We start from the raw sequence: 24188 nt of genomic DNA, 5'->3' as shown, positions 1-24188 counted from the left end.
CGAGGAGAAAGAAAAATGTCAAGACTGCACTCATAATGAAATAATAACACTCATAATGAAATAATAACGGCCGGGCCGAACTTTGAATACCCTCCACCATTTGGTACAAATTTTTCAAAAAAATAAAATCCGTTAAAAATTCTGTTAAAATCTTAAAAATACCGAATGTAGCCGTATATTAGGGTCTATTCGACGACGTGGACCTGCATAGGCAACTTTTGTCACAAGCTATTACAATATTGAAATGCGAAACTTGCAAAAAAAAAAAAAAATCTGTTTATAATGTAGCTAAAATCATAAAATTACCGAATATTAGGAGGTACCATGAGGGTTATAAAACGTGGACCTGTACAGACAATTTTCTGTCATAGGCTGTAGTATCCATTACGAACTTCAAATATAACATTTGAAATAATTCCGGTAAATAATGTCGCTAAAATCATCAAAATACCGAATATCGGGGGGTACCGTTATATGGGGGCTATACGAAGACGTGGACCTGCATAGGCAACTTTTGTCACAAGCTATTACAATATTCAAATGCGAAACTTGCAAAAAAAAAATCTGTTTATAATGTAGCTAAAATCATAAAATTACCGAATATAGGGAGGCACCATGGGGGTTATAAAACGTGGACCTGCACAGATAATTTTTTGTCATAGGCTGTAGTATCCATTACGAACTTCAAATATCAAAATTGAAACAATTCCGGTAAATAATGTCGCTAAAATCATCAAAATACCGCATATCGGGAGGTACGGTTATATGGGGGCTATACGAAGACGTGGACCTACATGGCTCATTTTCTGTCTTAGAATGTAGTATTCATTACGAACTTCAAATACAAAATTGGAAATAGTTCCGGCAAATAAAGTCGCTACAATCATCAAAATACGGCATATCGGGAGGTACCGGTATATGGGGACCATACGAAGACGTGGACCTACATGGCCCATTTTTAATATCAAAAGTCCTGCAGACACAATACACATTTGAGTAAAATTTTATCAACCCACTTCATTTCGTGCGGAAGCTTGAGTGATTTCCACAGACGGACAGGCGAACGGACATCGCTAAATCGACATAGACTTTGTGGGGTCTAAAATCTATATTTCGAGGTGTTACAAACGGATTGACATACTGTGGTGGAGGGTATAAAAAGATTGTTGACTATACCCCGGAATTCAAAGTAAACATATATTTGTAACAGGACAATCGAATAACTGGCACTCCTCGATGAATGGAAATAAATGTTAGAAATGACTGAGGGTGAGGATACATAAAACGTTTTTTTAATGACTTAAGTCATTGGCTGGCTTCTTCGGAAAAGAACAAGTGTTTAAAAGACTATTTGAAAAAATACGACTCCAGTACAGAGTTGCATTTTTCTATTTTCTTTGAAGTTTCTCTCTCGTTTTTTGTCTGTTCGACATTGTGTGTGTTATCAGATATTTGTGTTGCAATATTTGTAGTGTCATTGGTTTTGCCTATAATGCTGTGTGGACATATTTTGTTCACAAGAAGAAATATGGCTTATTAATATTATTTTGTATATTTTTTTTATACCCACACACACGAACATCTTTGCACTTATATATACATACAGTATGACAGGAAAGTGAAATCTTTTGTTTCAATTGTGAGAGTAAAGCTTTCTTTGTAATACAAATAACAAAACAATCAAAACAGATTCAGAACAGTCCATTGCACTTTGAAGGCAACTGATTTGTATGTTATGGAAAAATATTCAACACTAAAAAATTCCAAACTTATTTGTAGTTCGTAAGATCTTCTTAAGCATTAATTTTATGCGGATTATAAAAAACATATAGGCCCGTTCTTATATCATTCCTTTATAGTCCATTTTTGTTATCCCTTACTTAAGGAAAAGCAAAGGATATACATCCCTGCGTTAAAATAAATTAAGTTTTTTAAAAAGAGATATGACAAGCTTTTTGTAAAAATAGCTGGTAGTTGCCGCATTTTTCTACCCTACACCATTCTATGGAGGTTATACAGAGTGAGATAAAAAAAACTGCAACAAAGTCAAACGCCATAATTTTTACATTTTTTTTAAATTTTATTTAATGAAAACTAAAAATGTCGGAAATAGGTTTAATAAGTTTAGATTTGTTCAAATTGGTCACCTTTGGCACGAGTTATGGCCTTCAAACGGCCAATGAAACCGTCACACGATGCCCGAATGTTACTCTGCGGTATTTTGGCCCATTCTCGGCGAAGCACTTGCTTGAGGTGATCGACACTTTGGTATTTTTTTGTGCCTACCTTGCTTCCCAAAATACTCCAGATACAATAGTCCAACGGATTGGTATACAGAGATTTTGGTGGCCATTGTGCGCTGGAAATAAGCGAGGAACCTCATTTTCACCACCAATCTTGGGTGGCGCGTGCTGAGTGCGATGGTGCTGAGTGCTGTTGGAATGTTCAAGGTCTGCGGCCAAAATGTTTTCGTGCCCAAGGCTTTAATACACCCTCCAGAATATTTTCGCGATAATATTCGGCATTTATTCTGATGCCACGGTCGACTAATACGAGCGGAGAGCGACCATCGGTTGTTATGGCGGTTAACACCATCACCATGGCGGGCGCTTGAGTTCTGGTGGCCAACCGAAGGTGCACATTTTTAGCTGACCTCTTTGGCAAGTAAATACAATCATTTTGTTTGTTTACACACTGCTGGACAACGAATGTTTTCTCATCGAAGAGAACCAAATTCGGCAGTTCACCACTTTCGGCCAGGCGAAGCAACTCTTTAGCTCTTTTGAGTCTATTTTCTTTCTGTTGCACAGACAATTTTCTGTCATAGCCTGTAGTATCCATTACGAACTTCAAATACCAATTTTTTCCGGTGAATAATGCGCAAAAATCGCCTTTGGCTTAAGCCGGTCAAAAAAGAGTTTTATGTAGTCTCACCTTAAGAGATGCATAAGAAACGTCTCAATTTTTTAGGACATCTCAGTTTCGTGGGTTTTTAAAAAAGTTAATTTCATTTTATTTTCCAATTCTTCAGGTAAAAGTGAAATAAAAGTTAACCACATTATTGCTATCGGTAGGTCTTTTTATTACTATTATCGAAATTATAGGCAATTAAAAAAATGCTGTTATCGATAATTGTCATTATGTATTATGAGCCGATCGATCGTCCTATTCTCAAAAGGAACTAGTTTTTTTCAACTAGTTCATTTTTGTTCAACTAGTTCCTTTTTGTTCAGTCGTTCCTATAAGCTCAATTGTCCCTACTAGCTCTATCGTCCCTTCAATATTAATCGTTCCATTAGTTTTTAGCAACAAATAGACGCAAAATGGTTTCTTTTCTTTACTCACAAAGGGGAGTAAAGTTCAAAGCATGAACAAGGGAACTATAGGAACCAGTGTAAAAACTGAATATAATTCGATTCATGGTACAATTACAGAAGGTAGAACCAGGCTAACTCCTAAATACAATTTTTTTTCTTTTGATATCCCTTTTCTGTCACGGACAGAATATTGTTTTGATTAAAATAGAAAATAATTTAAAATTATTTCAAAATTCACTTGCAATAGAAACGCATATTTTCGACGTTAATGGGCAACAAAATGTGTAATTTTGGGATTTTTTACAATAGTCCCTATATCTTGTATTAAATTTTCTAAAAAAAACACGATATAATAAAGGGATGTTCCAGAACCTGCAAGCATCTACAATTTTTGCATTTTTTTCGATATCAAAAAAAAAAAATGGAAAATCGGTTATTGTAGTAAAAAATGTATCATTCTTGCAGTTCTGGAACAGACCATAATTTTGTAAAAAAAAGTAAAATAAACTAAACAAATTGTTGCATGTTTAAAACACTATTTGACACAATAAGACTTCGGTACAGAGTTGCATTTTCCTATTTTCTTTAGTGGGGCCAATACAACTTCATATGATCCTATGCATATGAATTTAAAGAAAATATCAAAATGCAACTCTGTAAATGCAACTTTGAAAATAGAACAGAAAATGTATGTAAATTTGTATTTCTTTTCGATACATTTATTTGAAATACTTATGTGATAAAAATATATTTTTTGTTCGTCAATTCATTTCTAGAATATTTTGGTTTCATTTTTTGGAAAGAAAATTGAATATGAGTAAAATAATCTATTGTTTGTTGGTCACTCAAGACCGCTCACTTCCTTCGTGCGCTCTCTCTCTCTCTCTCTCTCTCGTTTTTTGTCTGTTCGACATTGAGTGTGTTATCAGAAAAAAATGCAATATTTCTAGTGTCATTTGTTTTGCCTATAATGCTGTGTGGACATATTTTGTTCACATAAAGAGATATGGCTTATTAATATTATTTTGTATATTTTTTATACCCACACACAAAGAAACATGTATGCACTTTTTATATACATACAGTATGACAGGGAAGTGTTTTGAAAAAAAATCTTTTGTTTCCATTTGTGAGAGTAAAGTTTTCTTTGTAAATGTGAGAATACAAAAAGCACCGTTTTGACTGGCTTAAGTCATTGGCTGGCTTCTTGGGAAAAGAACAAAGGAGCGCAGGGCCAAAATCGAACTAAGTCAACCTAAAACTCCTTTGTTCCTCTACGGAGAAGCCAGCCGATAACTTAGGCAAGTCAAAAAAGCGACTTAAATCGATTGGAAACGCATTGATTCTGTTTCGATCTCATTAATCAATACTCTCAGAATGAAAAATATTTTTCGACTCTTCTAAATACTTTCATGACAGACTGTATGTATATTATTAAATAGATTTTAATATATCATTGATATCACAATTAATTAGAAATATTATTTTTTTGTTCGTGTTTTTATTGCAGCTCTCGTTAATTGATGACGACAACATTAACGCATAGCCACGGAGAGAAGAAGAAAACGGCACGAAGACAGAACAAAAAAGATTGCAAGACGACGACCTCTGAAATTAAAACCAGATATAGCAACAAAACAAACAACCATCAAAAATAGCAACAACAACAAAATCATATAAATCATTCTAAGAAAAATAAAATAAAACAAAAAAAATAATTAATTAATTTAAAAAAATATATAAATAAAATTAATGAAATAGCAAAACCAAAACCAAAAAAAAAATAATAAAATAAAGTTGTATAAAGCAAATTCTGTTAAATAAGTAAAACAAAAGATAATCATCATTGCAACAACAACAACAACAACAAAATTGTCAACAAATCAATAACAACAAATAAGGATTTAAAACGTCATACTCTACTATCTACTACCACTACTACTACTACCTATCTATCTAGCTATTTATCAACCTCTCTACCACACACGTGTTACAGAAAAGGTCATCCATTGTTACAACAGCAACAATAACAACAAAATAACCAATACAACAACTGCAACACGCCCCCCGCCCCGAACATCGGTAACAAAGCAAACGCAAATTGTCATTTAGATAAATTTAATCCATTAAAGATAAGCTTTAAAGTACAAACCACGGATCAATACCAAAGATGGAGGCAAAATTTTTGGCAGGCCTATTTTCATTCCTCTCAATATTTTTAGCGATTTATGCTCAATCACCTGGTAAGTTAATGTCAATTTTATTTATTTACGTTTACGTTTCTATTTTTGGTTCAACCTCTATCTCTCTCTCTAAATATATCTCTCACTTTATTTGATCCTCTACCAAGAATACAAATCAAAAAAAGAACTACTTTGTCTATATAATTACAATATATATTTAAAATGTATTTAATTTCATTTTTGTTTTTTTTTATTTACTTTGGAATTTTTAGTTCTAAATTTAAAATAAATTTATATATTTTTTTTGTAACCAAAGCCTATTACAAAATTTTCCTTTAGGTTACTCTCTCTTTCTTTTCATTTAATATTATTTTCTATTTTCTTTAAGTTATTTTCTCTTTCTACCCTTTTTCCATATATATTTTTTTATTTTAAACTATTTTATTATTTATTATAAAGTAAGTTACTATCTACAAGTAATTCATATTTTTATCACATTGTTTCTAATGTCAACACTGCAATGCGTAACATGAAATATGAGATATGGCAACATTATTCTTGGTATTATTAATGTCATGTCATGTTCAGACGGACATTGTACGCTACTGAAGAAAGGAATATTAAACTTTAACGAACATCGAAACATTTTATATATTTTTGTTTACCTTTTCTACAAGATTTATCCATTAAGTTCTCTTGGGAGAGAAAAGAGGGAAAAATAAAAAGACAACATTTCGTAAACTCTTGCCGAGTAAAGTTCTTTCACACGAAATGTTTTTTACAAATGTTATATAATTATGGACTACATTTCAGTTGTGAAATACATACGTACTTTTTCGATCACTGCGAGACTTAAATTTGCAGTAAAATTTCCTCCATAAAGTATATAATTATATATATTTTTTTAAATACAATATAACCACAAAGTAATCAAAGGAAATAGAAAACATGAACATGTGTGATATAGCAAAAATTAAATGAGACATAGGTAAAATGGCAATTTTGACACACAAACGTAAATACGCATGGGAAATAAATGTGACAGCACATATGTAATATCCATTCCGTAAAATCATTTGTTCACGCCCCTTTTTCCTAAAAGGAACTAGTTCCTTGTATGCATTTAGCACACTGCTCCAATTCATGGTAGAAGAATACATGTAGATGCATCAAAGCTTGGGAACATCATTGAATACTTGGTAGAATTAATTAGATTAGCCATTATTTGCACAATAACCCTGAAATCAGATTAATGATATATATGGAAGCTATTTCAAACCTTAGCCGATCTCGATAAAATTTGGCAGAGATATTTCCGAGCTCTATAAGATATCTGGTACCAAATATCATTGTTTTCGAATGTATATTACGAATGTGAGGGACTTCAACACCAAATCGGATGAAACATATATATATGGGAGCTGTAGCTATATCTAAACCGATTTTTGCCCAATTTGATGTACTTGCTTCTGGATTGAATTCGGGCGGATGTGCCAAAATTTAGGTCATTTGGGCATATATTGGTCATTTGGTGCATGATTTACCCGAAATCGGTTGAAGATGTATATGGGAGCTATATCCAAATCTGAACCGATCTCGATAAAATTTGGCATACGTATTTTCGAGCTGGATCTGATATTTGGTACCAAATATTATTGTTATGTAGTGCATATTACGAATGTGAGGGACTTAAACACCAAATCGGATGAAATCTATCTGAACAGATTTGATGTACTTGCTTCAGGGCTGAATTCGGTTGGATGTGCAAAAATTCGGGTCATTTTGACTGATATTGGGCATTTGGTGCACAATTAACCCGAAATCGGTTGAAGATATATGTGGGAGCTATATGTAAATTTGAACCGATTCTCACCAATTTCAATAAGGTTCGTCCTTGGGCCAAACAAATATTGTTTCGAAATTTGCATCATAAATCAACTGTACCTACACAAATCCGAGATGGGAACTTTTTTTCCATGCAGCTTAATTTGGCAGTTTAAATTACAGAAAAATGCAGAGCTGGGTATGCTGATTTGAAATGAAACTATAATTGTACTATGGGTTTTCATTTTACTAAAAATCAAAAACAAGAGCGTGTTTGACATTTCCTGGTTTATAAGGACATGTCATGAGATGAACATTCGATCAACCTGCAATCTGTCAAAATGAGTTAATTCAAGTTTCATTCAAAAAAAAAAAAAAATAAAAAAAAAAACAGGTGATTTGCCTCGAACTGTCAAAATTCATGTTTCGATTTGTTCTCCGAATAGAGGAATGTCCTTTTTAAAACATTTTCTCTCCGAATCCACCAATTATATTTGTAGCAAAATATATGCCATCTTCTTCTTGTTATCAAATGATTTTGTTATATCCCCCCCTCATAACAAGATATTTGTAGCATTCCCCATTTTCAATATCAATTTCGTTTGGCTATCAATTAAAAGTCACGTGTTTTTATGACAATATTGCTGTCGTTAGGAAATTTATTTATGTTATGTTCGATACTGGTCGGTGTGTGTTCTCGCAATAACTGGGCGGTTGCCATTATTGGTCGAGGTGCCACCACACATGCATACATATGTATAAGGCCTGTAGTTGTAAATTTGTATCAATATGAATTTTTCTCTATACATGAATGTCATAAAGTTGTTCTATAAACATTTTTTTTGGTTTTGTGTTACAAAGGTCAATTGTATGGGGTGTGCAAAAAAAAAAAAAAAAATAAATAAATAAAAAACACGGTTATTATAAACATAAGTGTGTTTATAATTGATTTTTGAAATATCTTATAATAGTCTTTTTCTCTCCAAGTTTTTGAAAAAGTTTTTTTGTTAACCCATTTTAATGTACATTCCAAACATTCTTTGTCAGTGAACATCAACTAGTTTTTAAAGTTATATCTAGTTTATATGTGTTTGTGTAATCTCGTTTCTGTTTTATATTGAATCGGGTGGTTGTAAGAAATGATGTTGTAAAAAATCTTAATTTTCAATTGAGTATATTTAAAGAAATCTGATCTGGTCTAAAAATATCCAGTCAATATTTAGTTTGCTTTGTTAAGTTCTATCCATGGCAGAAGAATACAGGTAGATGCATCAACACTTGGGAGCATTGAGATGTCAAAAAAAAAAATTAATTGTTTTTAAAAATATAAGTAGATTTTTATATGCTTTCTTATACTACGTCGGAGGCTATTATAATTCGCGTTTTTCAACAATTTTTACAAATTTAAATAATTTTTCATTCAACATTTTCAGTTCCAAAATTGGTTTGACAGTTCATTGTCCAAGCAGCTGTGTCGACGCGTCTACCTATATTCTTCTACCATTGTTCTATCCATGATCTCTCCAACTTAAGAATTATAATTTGAATTGTGTTCCTATGTCTGCAAATATTAGACAAACAGCAGTGCTGATTGAGATTGAATTAATTTTAAACGGTGTTCCACAAATGCGACCCTTTGTGTTGACTCTTCGAGTAATTGTTGCTCGGCATATTCATGTCAAATTATAATGGAAAATGAGGGCAGGATTTTAGTGCGGCTCTGTAATTTATGTCACAAAATATGCCTAGCCATGACTTCACCCAAATTGAAATATAATTTTAAAAAAATAGACACACAATCTTCTATTCGAGTTAACTGAAAATCAGCTGATTTGTCAAAATCAAAAATTGTTGAGACTAGAATCGTACTGAGTTTTGTTGATAAATCTTAGCAAATAGTTCAAATATCTTAGAACATTATACACAAAACCCGTCCATTCCTTTGAATATGCTTCAAATAATTCACACTATTTTCACGTCAGTGTAAAGCTTCCTTTAGATGAATATTCATTGGTTGAACTGGTGAACTAGTTCCCTCCTGGCATGGAAACTAATGTTTGAATTAACTTATTTTAGCCTATAAACAGGGTAGAAGAATACAGGTAGTCGCATCGACACAGCTGCTGGCACAATGAACTGTCAAACCAATTTTGGAGATGACAATTTTTGAATGAAAAATTATAGAAATTTGTAAAAATTGTTGCATATCATGACAAGATCTGTTGTAAAGAAGATATACAGGTTGGGATTAAAAAACGACAACAAAGTTAAACGCCATCATTTTTAAATTTTTATTTTAGAATGAAAGCAAAAAATGTCGGAAATAACATCAAATTTTAGAATAAGTTTAGATTTGTTTAAACGGCGAATGAAACCGTCACACGCTGCCCGAATGTTGCTCTGCGCTATTTTGGCCCATTCCCGGCGAAGCGCTTGCTTGAGGTTATCGACCCTTTGGTTTTTTTTTTTTTGTGCCAACCTTGCTTTTCAAAATACTCCAGACACAATAGTCCAACGGATTGGTATCCGGAGATTTTAGTGGCCATTGTGCGCTGGAAATGAAGCGAGGAACTAATTTTGTAACCATTCTTGGGTGGCGCGTGCTGAGTCCTGTTGAAATGTCCAAGGTCTGCGGCCAAAATGTTTGCGTGCCCATGGCTTTAATACAACTTCCAGAATATTTTCGCAATAATATTCGGCATTTATTCTGATGCCACGGTCGATTAATACAAGCGGAGAGCGACCATCGGCTGTTATGGTGGCCCACACAATATTGACCAACTGCTTCGGAACCTCCCCCATAAAGGGTCAACAGTTTGAATAATAATAACTCAAGGCTGGGGGTATAGTTTGTTTACATCCAATTGTGGTTCATGGTAGAATTAAGAAGGTAAATCATAAGTTAACCATTTTTTATTTTCAAATTTATTCATTTGACAACATCTCATTGTCAATATATATATTTATGAATTCATAGTGCATACAAAAGTACAGAGATGGGAACCTTTTTTCTATGGAGTAAAATTTGACAAGGTAAATTACAGAAAATGCAGAGATGGGTATGCTTTTATGACTATCTGTTTAATTTTATAATGATTAGGGTTTTTGATACATAATTTTTGGCCATTTGGTTGCATTCCCTTTCGGTTGTGTATGCATACGTAAACAAACATCAGCTGAGCGGCATTTATATCCTCCTATCTAAACACACATGATTAACCCAGTGTTTAAATAGCATAAATGCACTAAAAAAGCCTTTTGATCATGACTTTTAAATCTTCTCCAATTTAGTCTCAAAGAAACTCGCTATCCCTCTGACCAATATTAGTGATCTAATTATGGCCATTTTTTTGTTGCACTATTGTTCCCCCTAGCTTTTAATGTTGTTGCAAGTGGCCGACAACTGTGTCAATATGTTTGAAAAAAAAAAAACAGTTAAATTATGCTTTCATTAACATTATTTTTATTATTAACACCTGGTGGTCGCCCCATAAGTACTTGCCCTACAATGTGGGAACTATGTAGGTATCCTGCCCCTACTCATTCACTGGGAGAGGAAGAAGGCATGGAAATGTTACTCATTTAGTTGAGAGTTTTTTTTTTTTCATTTCATTTTACATATATATGAAAAAAAACATGAAAGGAAACAAAAGAAGAGCAAAGACTCGAATGGAAGACAGGGCAACGGACATAGACATAGGAAATAAATACAAAGAAAATATGCAACTTTTTTTCCATTAATCTATTTTTGAATGCTTAACAACAACAGTAAAAGCAAAAGCATAGGCAGCAACAACAGCAGCAGAAATAACAACAAAGAACAAATAATGTAGAACATTTTTGTTTAGTTTATTTCTGTGCTCTTTTTCTTCTCCTTATTCCCATTCACTGAGCGTTATCTTCAGTTTGGCCTGGTTGCCATACTCGCTGGCTGGCTGGCTGTTTGGCTGACAGACAGAATAGTCGTCTTTGTTCAATTGTTCCATATATCAATTCAGTTCGTCTATAATGTTTATTTTTTTCTGTTTTTGCTTCCCTATGTTCTCTTATCACTTTCAATCGTGCCGTATTCTGCTGATTGCAGCATTACTGAATAATAACAAATCGAAATATCGAATGAAGAGTAACAATGAACAACACGGAAAAAAAGAAATGAATGAACACGAACGAAAAATGCTCGATCCGACATATGAACAGAATAAAAACAAAATTAATAAAGAAAATATGGTTCAAGGAAACGTTATTGGGTAGAGACAACAAATGGTTATAAAGGGTTTTTTTGTAGTTATTATCGTGTTGGCAACACTGGTTTAAAGTGGCCACGCACGTGTCGTGTTTTGTTTTACTATCAAACATCTTTAGTTTGGTATTTAATTTTACCACACAAATCATTGAATTTTATTATGACAGGCAAATAATCAGCAAGTCTTTGCCGAACTTTTTATACCCTCTACAATTTGGAACGAACTTGTAAAATATAAAAAAAAAACAAGTAAAATAGTATCAGTCAGTTTTGCCGAAAGATTTATACCCCAGCCTTAAGTTATGATTATTCAAACTTTTGAAGCATTTGGCGAATATTGACCATTTCGTAACTGACTTAAGACTAATAAAAATATTACCACGTGCCAAATTTGGACTCTATCAACTATTTTCTACACTTTGTGTGAGACATGTAAACATTTTTGGAAAATATGTGGAAATATGCGTGAGGGTAACAGATATAGCGGACCGAAGTATTCCATTTTCATACTTCACCGAATACAGATAAAAATATTGGTAGGGCCAAATTTTGAAGGAAATCGAATATTTATATCCAATTTTATGCGAAATCATAAATTTCGATAAAATACATATTCATATCAGATTTCTGGTTGAGAAAAATATTTAGAAATAGCAAGTTGTATAGAAACGCCGACTTGTTCCGAATTTATGACAGATATAAGTATTGAAAATTGTGATCCATTGTGAGTGAGGTACCAGAAGGGGTTCGCAGTCATCTTCACAATAGATCTTGCGCTAGCAAAAATATTTACATGTGTGAAATTTGAAGAGAGTTGGATGCTTATTTCGCTTTCTTTGAGCGTTTTGATTTCCAAAATTTTGAACCCTTTGTGGGGGTGGTACCAAAAGAAACGGTGCGATCTCTACCATCTTTATAACAGATCTTGTGTTGATTTTTCCCGTTTTATGTTAATTTCATGTTTTATGAGCTTCATGGATATTCAAAATTTTGGCTGTTTGTCAGAGAGTTACCAGAAGGTGTGGGTCGATATATTCCACCTTCACACCAGATCTTGAGTTAACAAAAATATTGTGATGTGTGTAATTTGAAGTCAATCGGACACTTACATCACATTTTATAACAGTTATAATTATTCGAAATTTTGAACCTTTGATATTGTCCATTTTCGCACCTGACCTAACACTGATGCAAATATTGGAACTTGCAAATATAGAGCAAAATCAGATTATCCTTTCTCTTTCTATGCAGTACATTATTTTCTTTGAAATAGTTGACATTTTGTGGGGGAGGTACCAAAAGGAGTGGACCTATATTGCACATCTCCGAACTCGATCCAAGTTTGATAATAATATTACGATGTACCAAGCTGAGATCAAATCGGATACTCCCTTCGAGATTTATCGTGCGCACCAGCCAGACGGACGGACGAACACACATCGCTAGAAAGACTCAAAATGACCTATAACGGATTTGGTCCTATAACGGATCTAGGGTCTAAAACCGTTATTTCGATGGCTGAGTGTATAACAAGTAAAAAAACAGTTAAGTTCGGCCGGGCCGAACTTTTAATTCCATTTTAAAGGAACTTGAAATTTAAAAAAAAAAATCCATAGAAAAATGCCTCCCAAATAAAACCCCTTATACGTGGTCTTTCATAAGTAATTTTTTGTTGTAGGCTGTAGTACCGATTCCGAACTTATGAATACGAAATTCGAAACAATTCCGCTGAGTAATGCCGCTAAAAACATTAAAAACCGAATATCGGTAAATCTAGTTGAATAAATCCGGATTAAGCAATAAATCCTGATAATATGAGCTATGCGCATACAATTTTGTATCTAAATGCGCTATTATTTATCTTTAAAACACTTTTATATCTTACATGCATCTCACATCATTGTATCATAATCATGTCATTTAGGGGGCCGTTTCCCGGTTTAATTTAAGCTAAGTTGGCAACACTGTATTGAACCTCATACAGTTTACCGGACTTAGTAACCCCATTACATATAAAATCGCCAATTCCATTGCATACACCTACGACAATTAAATCCTCATACATGAAGTTAACCCGGCAAAAATACTCTAATGTAAACATACTATAACTCGTGTTTGTTTCCCACTTTTGTATTTTGTAACTAATTGTCTTAAGTAATTTCCAAAAATAAAAGAAAACTAATTATTTTACAGTTTATCTTCCAACTATACACAGTTGATACCTCCAATTTTTCTTCCGCAATTCAATCAACAACACCCCAAAATAACCCCTTGCAGACACAAAATAAAAACAACAACAACAAATTTATTTTACCGTTTGTTTGTGTACAACACAACCCATCTGAACCCAACATGAATATGTGTTTGAGAGTATTTAAGTTTATGTTTGTTTTTGTTGTTGTACTTTTTTTCTTCTTTTTTGCTTGTTTCGAGGTTTTTGTGTTTTTGTTGTTGTTGGCCCAACTATTAACACCACACCAACTCTGCTGAATGTGGTCAAGAGAAAAGTAAATTCTGGCTATTTGTTTGTACAATCAAATTATAAATAACAAAATCAGGCATTAGAATCAAATGATGGGGATATGTTTGGGATTGGGTTGAGTTTTATTGAAATAACAGAGAGGGAGAGAGGAATGCCGCGAGAAAGAGAGCAAGAAGAGTCATTGAAAGTGTTTTTTTTGTGTATTGAAGAAGACGAGTGTCCGACCGGTCGTTTGGCCGACCTAGGTAAATGATGGCAATGGCCGAAGTAGCAAAGTAGTATGAGAACACACACACAGATAGGGTAGGTCGGTCATTATGAAGGGGAGATTGAATTGAATTTGTTGGGTAAATTAGAATTTTGTTTTTTGTTGGAAACAGATTACAAACATTAAATCTGGATTCATTTCTTTCGCTACCCATCAAAATGATACAATTGCAGTGTTGGTTATGTAATTGTCAGGGAATGGAGTATGGGCAAAGTTTTGTTAAATTTAAATGGTTCATTAAATATTTCGAAAGTTTTGAGACTTAACGGATTAGTAGAAATTGGAAAAAAACTCCAATTTCTTTTGTTTCTAAGGCATTTAATATGTTGTATGTTTGAACTCAAAACCATGTTACGACGATTCTAATGGATCCTGTTTTCGATTTAAACATTCATAAGATACTAGAAATTCTAAAAAAAACAAGTTAAAAAGTATCAGTCGGTATTGCCGCCAGAGATATACCCTCAGCCTATGTTCGATTATCTAAATATATTTTGACTAGTGTTAAGATTATGGCAAGTCTAAATGGAATCGGATGTTAATTTGGCGATTTATGAGCTTCATGGGTACTCAAAATTTCAATATTTTGTGGGGGAGGTACTTGATGGAGTGGACCGATATTGTCCATTTTCACACCTGTCCTAGCACTGACGCAAATATTAGGATTCGCAAAGTCGGAGCAAATTCGGATTAGCCTTTCTCTTTCTGTGCAAAAAATTTGTTTTTTTTTTTTTTTTTTTTTGAAAATTTCGACCTTTTGTGGGGAGGTACCAGAAGGAGTGGGCCGATATTGTTCATCTTAACACAAGACCTTGGGTTAATATAAATATTGGGATGTGTGAAATTTGAAGACAGTCGGACTCTTACATAACATTTTATGAGAATTGTAATTATTTTTGTAAAATTTTGACCATTTGTGGGGGAGGTACTTGATGGAGTGGACCGATATTGTCCATTTCCACACCTGCCCTAGCACTGATGCAAATAATAGGATTTGCAAAGTTGGAGCAAATTTGGATTATCCTTTCTCTTTCTGTGCAAAGAATATATTTTTTGAACATTTTGACCTTTTGTGGGGGAGGTACCAAAAGGAGTGGACCGATATTGTTCATATTAACACCAGACCTTGGGTTAATATAAATATTGGGATGTGTGAAATTTGAAGACAATCGGACTCTTACATAACATTTTATGAGAGTTGTAATTATTCAAAATTTTGACCATTTGTGGGGGAGGTACTTGATGGAGTGGACCGATATTGCCCATTTTCACACCTGACCTAGCACTGACGCAAATATTAGGATTTGCAAAGTTGGAGAAAATTCGGATTATGCTTTCTCTTCCTGTGCAAAAAATATATTTTTTGAAAATTTCGACCTTTTGTGGGGGAGGTACCAGAAGGAGTGGACCGATATTGCCCATCTCCGAACTCGATCTAAGTTTGACAAAAATATTACGTTGTAGCCAATTTGGACCAAATCGGATACTCCCTTCGAGAGTTATCGTGCGCACCAGCCAGACAGACAGACAGACAGACGGACGGACGGACGGACATCGCTAGATCGACTCCAAATGTTCTGAAACGGATTTGGTCCAAAGAGACCTAGGGTCTAAAACCGTTATTTCGACTAGGCACGTTTTGGCCGTATCAAATGATATATACCCTCTGTAGCCATGTGGCTGAGGGTATAAAAAATGGTGATATCCAATTTTCAATTGTTTTTTTTTTTTTTTTTTTTGTAAACTTGTGTAATTTATGAAGGCATTTTAAAGCCAAATAATTTCAATGTAATGTAAACAGCATATATAGTCGGATAATGTGTAAACATTTTGTATAATTGATGATGATCTTGATATTTATGTACCACCTTGGTGAACACATTAATCTCTAGCGATGTGTAAATAAAATAAACTATTGCAAATTGTTTTTTTTTTATTTTATTTAAATTTTAAACAAAAACTGGTGCATTTAGTTGGATTAATAAAATAATATGACTTTGTTACAAAAGTTTACTGGGTGTTGCCATTTTATGCAAAAGTCAAGTAAAGCAAACAGAGACAGTAGTGTGTTGAGTAATTGACATTTGATTCTTTTGTTATTTTGATCAACTCATGGCAACGGTATTTTAAGTTCACAGGGTTTGTGTGCAGTATTTTTTACACCTTCAGATAAAGATAGTATTTCATTTGATACTGTCAAAACGTGCCTTATCGAAATAACGGTTTTAGACCCTAGGTCGGAGATGGGCAATATCGGTCCACTCCTTCTGGTAACTCCCACACATTTTCAAAGAAAATAATTTACTGCACAAAAAGAGTAATCCGAACTTTGCAACTCCTAATATTTGCATCAGTGCTAGGTCAGGCGCGAAAACGGAAAATATCGGTCCACTACTTCAAGTACCTTCCCCACAAATGGTCAAAATTTTGAATAATAATAACTCTTATAAAATGTGATATAAGAGTGCGATTGTCTTCAAATCACACGCATCACAATATTTTTATAAAACCAAGATCTGGTGTGAGAATAGAATATATCGGTCCACTCCTTCTGGTACCTCCCCCACAAAGGATCAACATTTTTAATATTCATTAGGCTTATAAAACACGAAAGTCATATCCGATTCCATTCTGACTTGGCACATCTCAATATTTTCATCAACACAAGATCTGTTATAAAGATGGTAGAGATTGGCCCACTCCTTCAGGTACCTCCACCCCCAAAGGGTCAATATTTTGAATATAATCTAATTCCCCTTTATGATATCGAAAAAACGTGCAAAACGAGTAGATTCTTGCAGGTTCTAGAGCAGCAATTAGTTGCCATCTGCATAAAAATAGTGTCATGGCTGCCAGATTTTGAATGGCTTCCACTTAGTTTTGACATTTTTGCTACCAGAACATAACAAAAAATAGCTGAACATTATATTCTATTTTTCGCCATTATTTTGACACTAGAAGACGTTTCATTACACAAAAGGCTCGAAATAGTTGACGGGAACTTTTAATTTGCGTACGCCTTTTTATTAGGTAGCTTTAATAAAAACAATTAATTTTCATGTGATGGCAACTCTAGCCTAATTTCCGTTGTATGCATTTCATATTTATTCCATGATACAATTATTTCGAGGTAGTTTCATTTCAAAGTTTCTCTGTTTTTTTTTCTGTCAAATTTAGTTTCATAGAATGCAAGTTCCCATCTCTGATTTGGGTATATACAATTGATTTATGACTACACATTTTGACAACAAAATGTCAAAGGAATAATTTTCAAAAAATTTGTGAACATATGATTGCATAGGATTATGCCATGTTTACGTTAGAACTTTTTGCAGGGTTAACCTACTTCAAGAGGATTTATTTGAAGTATAAGTAATGGATATGACAATTTTAATCCAAATCCAGTGGGTTAACCCATTTATATGTAAACGTACTGTTACCTTCTTAATTCTATCACGATGTATTCGTATAAAATAGGAAAATATTTTTTAGATGCATACATATATTTTGTTCTTTGTTACACATCGAAATATTTAAATTTTGCAATCTGAAAGGCCTAGTTTGTGTTTTTATAACGTTCAATATCCACATCGATTTAATTTCACATACCTACTTTAATTGACTAGCCCATTATGGCTTTTATAATTGATAATTTTTTTTAGATATTTGTACATTAGCAGTATTCTTCTTCTGCTCTGCTGCTGCTACATTCGATTCGACAATATAATTTGTTTTCTGTTTTCCCTGCCATTAATCACCCGTCTTCACACAGAGTCACGCAACACACACACACACACTCAAACTTTGAACCAAATTGGTAGCACATGTGCTGTTTTGTAGACTTTGCCTTCAATTTCTTACCTTGGCCGTTTGGGTAATAGGTACCAAAACAAACAAACAACTGAAATGGTGATTGGCCGACCGGCCATCCATCCATTCAATCAAGCGACCAAACTATTGCCCGAAAAAAACATATGTACATATCTGTATGTATGTAGTTATTTCGACATTCATACTTTCACATGTCATAAATATGAGATTGAAAACAAAAAACATGCATACGAGATTTTTAATTTGAAACCTTTTTATTTTTCACCTGATTAGTAAGAGTAATTTAAATTTTCTCTTTATGATATCTACCAAAATTGCAAAACTAGTAGATCTTTGCAGGTTCTGAAATATAACATTTTGATAGATTTCCTTTTTTAGTTTCTGGACATCTGCACACAGAAAATGTCTTCTCTTCCATAAAATCAAATATTTTTCGCCTGGCTTCGGAGTTTAGTAACAAATACAATCAACTGATCAGCGCCATCTATATTTCAAAGAGTTGCTTTCATTCTAGCGTCATTACTGTATAACTGCAGAAACATTTATATGACAAGAGGGTACGTCACACATTCAATGACTAAATTATAAAGAATTAATTAAATGTGTCGGCAGAAACAAATGACAATATTCATATGTCATAACAGGTTTTAAAGAATTTTCGATTATAAATTGCATTCTATGAATCATCATTTTAGTGTATATAAAGCTTGTAAATAAATAATTTTCACATACATATCTTGAAACAAACTATGTACAACAACAAAAATTGAATGAATCATTTCTAGTTTAAATTTCTAGATTGCATTGCATTTTTATTTGAAATCTAATGTTTGTTTTTATCTCAAGACCACTGTCCTCCTATTCGATTACTATTCATATTTCTTGGTCAGTGACAGCATAGTAAACGGGTTCCCATCTCTGATTTGTGTACATGCCATGGATTTATGAATAAACATTTTGACAATGAGATATTGTCAAATGTATAAATTTGAAAAAATTGTAAACATAATGCTAGGAACACAATTGGAGCGAACGACGAATTTCGCCCTACGCGGCGACAAAATGAGCCGCGAAAATTCGTCGTATGGAACACAATACCGACGAAATTATAAAACAGCTGATGAAGTTGTTTACTTTTTGCTCATTTGTTGACTACAATGAATTATACAAGAACACATAATTCTTTACGTTCTCTATTATAATTTCACTTATGTCCATTTCTCTATTATAAATTCACTGATATCCATCTTCACTCAGGCGCAAGTACACAAATAAATAAACAAATTAATTATGTTTTTTTTATACGAGTAACAGATAGTAGAGTGACCATAACAAATTTTAAAGTAAAAAGTAACTTTATTTACTAAAACACATAAAATTCGTACAAGTATGGCCACCTTGTACTGTTTTGTTCGCCGGTCGCCGGCGTATGAAATAGAAATAAAGCTAATTGAGTTCGCGGCGACCGACGAAATTTTCGCCGGTGCCGTGATTGTGTGCACTTCCATATACACATATGTGTTTTATTTTTGACGACGAACATACGCCGCGAAAAAATTCGTCGTTCGCTCCAATTGTGTTCCTAGCATAAGATTGCAAGAAATTACTTTCTTAGTTCTACCATAGTGACAACAAATGAACTATTTACCTAACGCCTAAGATGAATTAATTAAAAAAAATGAGCCGCAAAAAATTGTTTTTAAAAATGAATTTATATTCCAAGACGTCATTGGTCGAATCATGTAATTTACTCATATTCAATATTTAAAAGTTTATTGACTTACACATGTTTCTTCATTTCAATGAAATTGCTGTCAAAAGCCTGAATTTTAATCAAAATAATACACATTTAATTATATTGTACTTGTTGTTTTGAACTGATAAGAATTTTGTTTTAATTCTTGCGATTCTTCCTTTCTGTTCATATTCTGTTTGATCAACGAAATACAAAGGAAATAATGAAGAAAAAAGACCACTGGAAGATAAATTAAATCTAATTAGTTTTAAAAATTATTTCCCTTGTTTCCGATATATGAACTTACATTTTATCATGATCATGCAGGCCACTTTTAATTTAGAATCTATTTTTTCAATCATCGTCGAGATAAAGACAGGGTATAGAAAGGTTATTATTTAAATAATGTAGCATGGTACAAACCATGTAACCATGCAAGTAGCTGAATCAACGCATGGGTATTTTAAAATGTCAAATATTTTAAAATGTTTTTTAAAAAATAAGTAGATTTTTTTTAAGTTTTCTTATACGACAATAAACGCAGGTTATTATAATATACATTTTTCAACAATTTTTACAAATTTGAATAACTTTTCATTCAAAATTTTCAATTTTAAAATTGATTTGACAGTTCATTGTCCCAGCAACTGCGTCGATGCGACCACCTGTATTCTTCTGTCATTGTACAAACATTTGGTAGCCTCATTTCTAATAAAAATATCCAGCTTTGCATGCGTTTACCTTGATAAATTTCTATACTTGATTCCATAAGAAACAGGCTGCCATATCTGATTTGTGTATACAATCTTAATCGAATATGGCAACCCTTTTACAACGAACTCGACCTGTGGTGCGATTCTCTAGCTCATTTTATGTATAATAACTTTGAAACCCAAAATTTTGATATAAAAAAGAAGTTAAGGTTGACAACATTGGTATATATCGGTAGGTCTTCACGACTACTTTAATGTCGACGCTAACTTTTCGATAAATTTCGTTTCTTACCGAAATTATAAGCATTTTAATTTTACAGAATTTTGGTCGGTAACTCAAATAGTCATTTTTGGAATTAAAATTTGTTTCATACCTAAATATTTACGTAAGACGAGTGGCAGTATTTAAAAAATTAAGAATCTATAATTTTCGGCGTTACTTGGCTCAAAAAAAAAAATCAATTATATGCTCCATATCTCAGTAGGATGAATTTTATTTATTTTTCCTTCGGCTTAAACTTATAAAAACTAAGATTTTATGCGGTTTACCTCAAGAAAACACTCTCAAAGCTGTTAGTACATTCATAGCCCTCGAATGATGTTTTAAGTCAGTCTTTAAGGATCAAACCCTCAAAATAAGCAGCTGAAAAATCTTCATAATATTAGATGTATGAATTCTGTACTGAAACGAAAATTGGTAATAAATATAAATATCTTGCCACTTGTACGCCCATATATAAGGAGGAACTAAAAAATTTGACAATGAACTGATATCAAATAAAAATATTTTAATTGTATGATTGCATGAGATTACATTTGTTATTGTGCCATCTGAATAAATTAAAAAAAAAATTAAACACTTTAAAATTCCATGGTACAATAAGGAGGCAGAACAGCTTCGTAAAACTACTGAAATACAGCCCTGAGGCTATGCCCGCTTGCTGTCAGACTCATGCAAAATTATATGCAACAAGTTGTTTTCATTTTTTTCATATTTTTTCTCATTTTTAAAATAAGTTACATAGCGCGAAAAATGAATGAAATGCCTGGATTGTCGCTCAAAAATATGATCCAAACTGTTCAATCTTTCAATTTCATGGCTTCGTGTCTTCCAATCATTGGTTTTGAAAATACGTTGTTTTCATTTTTCAAAACAATAGATACATACACAAAATTGGCAGAAGTCAGGCTCACTTAGGGTGCAAGTTCATAAAAAGCTTGAAGCAAAGGCTAGGCATATTAATGTCAAATTTCAATGGAAAAGACGGCAGGATTTTAGTGCGGCTCTGTAATCCGTTTATGAAATTTCACAAAATATGCCTAGTCATGACTTCAAGCTTCTTATGTACTTGCAACCTTTAGAAAATAATTGTAATCAGCTGGTAGCTCTACCTTACCGTTTTATTGTACCATGTAAAATTCTGTTGTAAATATGGTAACCTCATCCAAGTGTGGCATAGTTGTCGTTTTTATAGCTTACTGACACATATCTATTCAATGTCAACAAAGTATTGTTTTTTTACATTGTCTAGAAGTAAATGTCATACATTTCAAAGAATTGTGAGGACGTTGACCATACTTTTTATTCCAGATTGTGGTATTTTATAGGCATAACTAACACTGAGTTTACAAACGACACAATTTATTATAATTTATATGCCAAAATCGTGGTAAAATTAAGAAGGTAAAGTTATTTCAAATAAGCCTTGCCATCTTTGCATTTTCTGTAATTAAGCTTGTCAAATATCACCGCATGGAAGACAGGTTCTCATCCCTGTTTTGTGTATGTGCAATGCAAATTTTCAAATATAAATTTTGACAATGAGAAGTTGTCAAACGAATAATTTTAAACATATGATTGCATGACTTTACCTTCTTAATTCTACCATGGCCAATATAAACAAAATTTGTCTGTGTAACCCATGCGACCAGTCAATTATTTCCTGCATTGCGTTGTTCCTTGGGTTTTTTTTGACAGTTTTTTCTTCATATGTTTGTCTTTGAAATATGTAAGACAGATGGGAAGACAATCGGTCCACTATCTATGTGATAGTAAAATACAACTCTGATTCCAAACAAATTGTCTTGTGTAAACTCTAGTCAACAAAGATAACAACAAAATGTTGTATCATTTTCAACCAAGAAAAATTTTCTCCTACACATACAGAAGTGGAAAATAAACTTTACTCGATGACTGATAATTTCGCTGACTTGAACGTTATTGTCATGGTGGACATGCTCCATATTTATATTATAAGTAAAATATAAATATTTATCTTTTAAATACCATACAATTATTTGCATTCTGTGTAAACAAACAATGGAAACGGGATTTTTGCTGTTGCCATTGGTTTCTATTTAGATATGGTTAATAATATGTACCTCAGAATATGTACTAATAAGCAAAAAAAAAAAACAGCATCTGAAATATATGTGTAAATAAAAGAGAACAAAAGAGAATCTGTAGGAGTAAATATCACGAGGTTTATTAACTAAACAGAAGATGCATGCACTCATCCAGTCATTTAGCCGCAAATATATATCAATTTATACTTATATTTATGTTTATATTTACGTGCACCGGGTCCCATAACAGTATTGTAGACGCAACGTAACTGAAAATGTTCACGTTTATAACACATTTTGTAGCAATTATAAATGCAAGGTTTAAAGATGTTCGGTTAAAAATTCATTTTATGTAGATTAAGTAAAATAGAAACTGTCTGTCTGTTTATAAATCAGGAAGATTTAAATTTAATTCTCTAAAGATTTAAACTTTATATATTATGTGGATTTAAATGGCAATTTCATTGGTTATAGGTCAAAATTCTCATAAAGTAGATTAGCTGATAAAAAGCTCTGTTGTAAACATACTATAAGTCATCAACATAGTGAAAAACACATGGTAACACATTTTAAATGTGGTGTATTATCAACAGGGTAACACATTTTCAATGTTATCATTGAAGCGATTTTCAGTAGTCGGTGGGTTAAATAAAATGCATTTTATAAAAGTAGTTTATCTGAAAAAATATGTGGAACATCAATTATAAAAGAATAAAATGTTCGGTGAAATGGCTTACCAAGGCCAAATTTGTTGTTATGATATCACAACATCTAACTCATCAATGCTAAATAATGCTAAGGGCAATTGCAATATTCAATTAAATGAAAACGTGTGAAATCTTTTTTCATAAAGGATCTATCAGACGAACTGTGTTTTTATATACATATGTAATGCACGTATCGTGTGATACATGCAGGGCATTCCAATTGTGAAATACATGAGTAAAGTACATACAGGGTGATATAAAAAACTACAACAAAGTCAAACGCCACAATTTTTATATTTTTTTTTAAATTTTATTCAATGAAAGCAAAAAATGTCGGAAATAGCATCAAATTTTAGAATAAGTTTAGATTTGGTCAGATTTGGCACGAATTATGAAATTCAAACAGCCAATAAAATCGTCACATCCTGCCCGAATGTTGCTCCGCGGTATTTTGGCCCATTCCCGGCGAAGCGCTTGCTTGAGGTGGTCGACACTTTGGTATTTTTTAAAGCCAACCTTGCTTTTCAAAATACTCCAGA

The 24188-nt window shown here is 32.9% G+C and overlaps 1 protein-coding gene across 7 annotated transcripts in view; it reads left to right on the top strand.

Annotated features, from left to right (window-relative positions):
* Positions 1 to 24188, top strand: part of LOC101893684 (neuroplastin) — an 82929-nt gene that overhangs the window by 32755 nt on the left and 25986 nt on the right. For 4 of the 7 annotated variants that reach the window (XM_059131372.1, XM_059131374.1, XM_059131375.1 and 1 more), the window contains exon 2: positions 4828 to 5560. In XM_059131372.1, coding sequence (XP_058987355.1) covers positions 5488 to 5560 — 73 coding nt within the window. In that variant the 5' untranslated portion in view covers positions 4828 to 5487. The remainder of the gene's footprint in view (positions 1 to 4827; positions 5561 to 24188) is intronic. The other 3 variants (XM_020035189.2, XM_020035190.2, XM_059131376.1) reach the window with 3 other exon arrangements.

Source organism: Musca domestica, unplaced genomic scaffold (genome assembly GCF_030504385.1).
Source record: "Musca domestica strain aabys unplaced genomic scaffold, Musca_domestica.polishedcontigs.V.1.1 85, whole genome shotgun sequence".
In the NCBI taxonomy this organism is placed as follows: domain Eukaryota; kingdom Metazoa; phylum Arthropoda; class Insecta; order Diptera; family Muscidae; genus Musca; species Musca domestica.
This window is presented reverse-complemented; position numbering and strand designations above follow the sequence as displayed.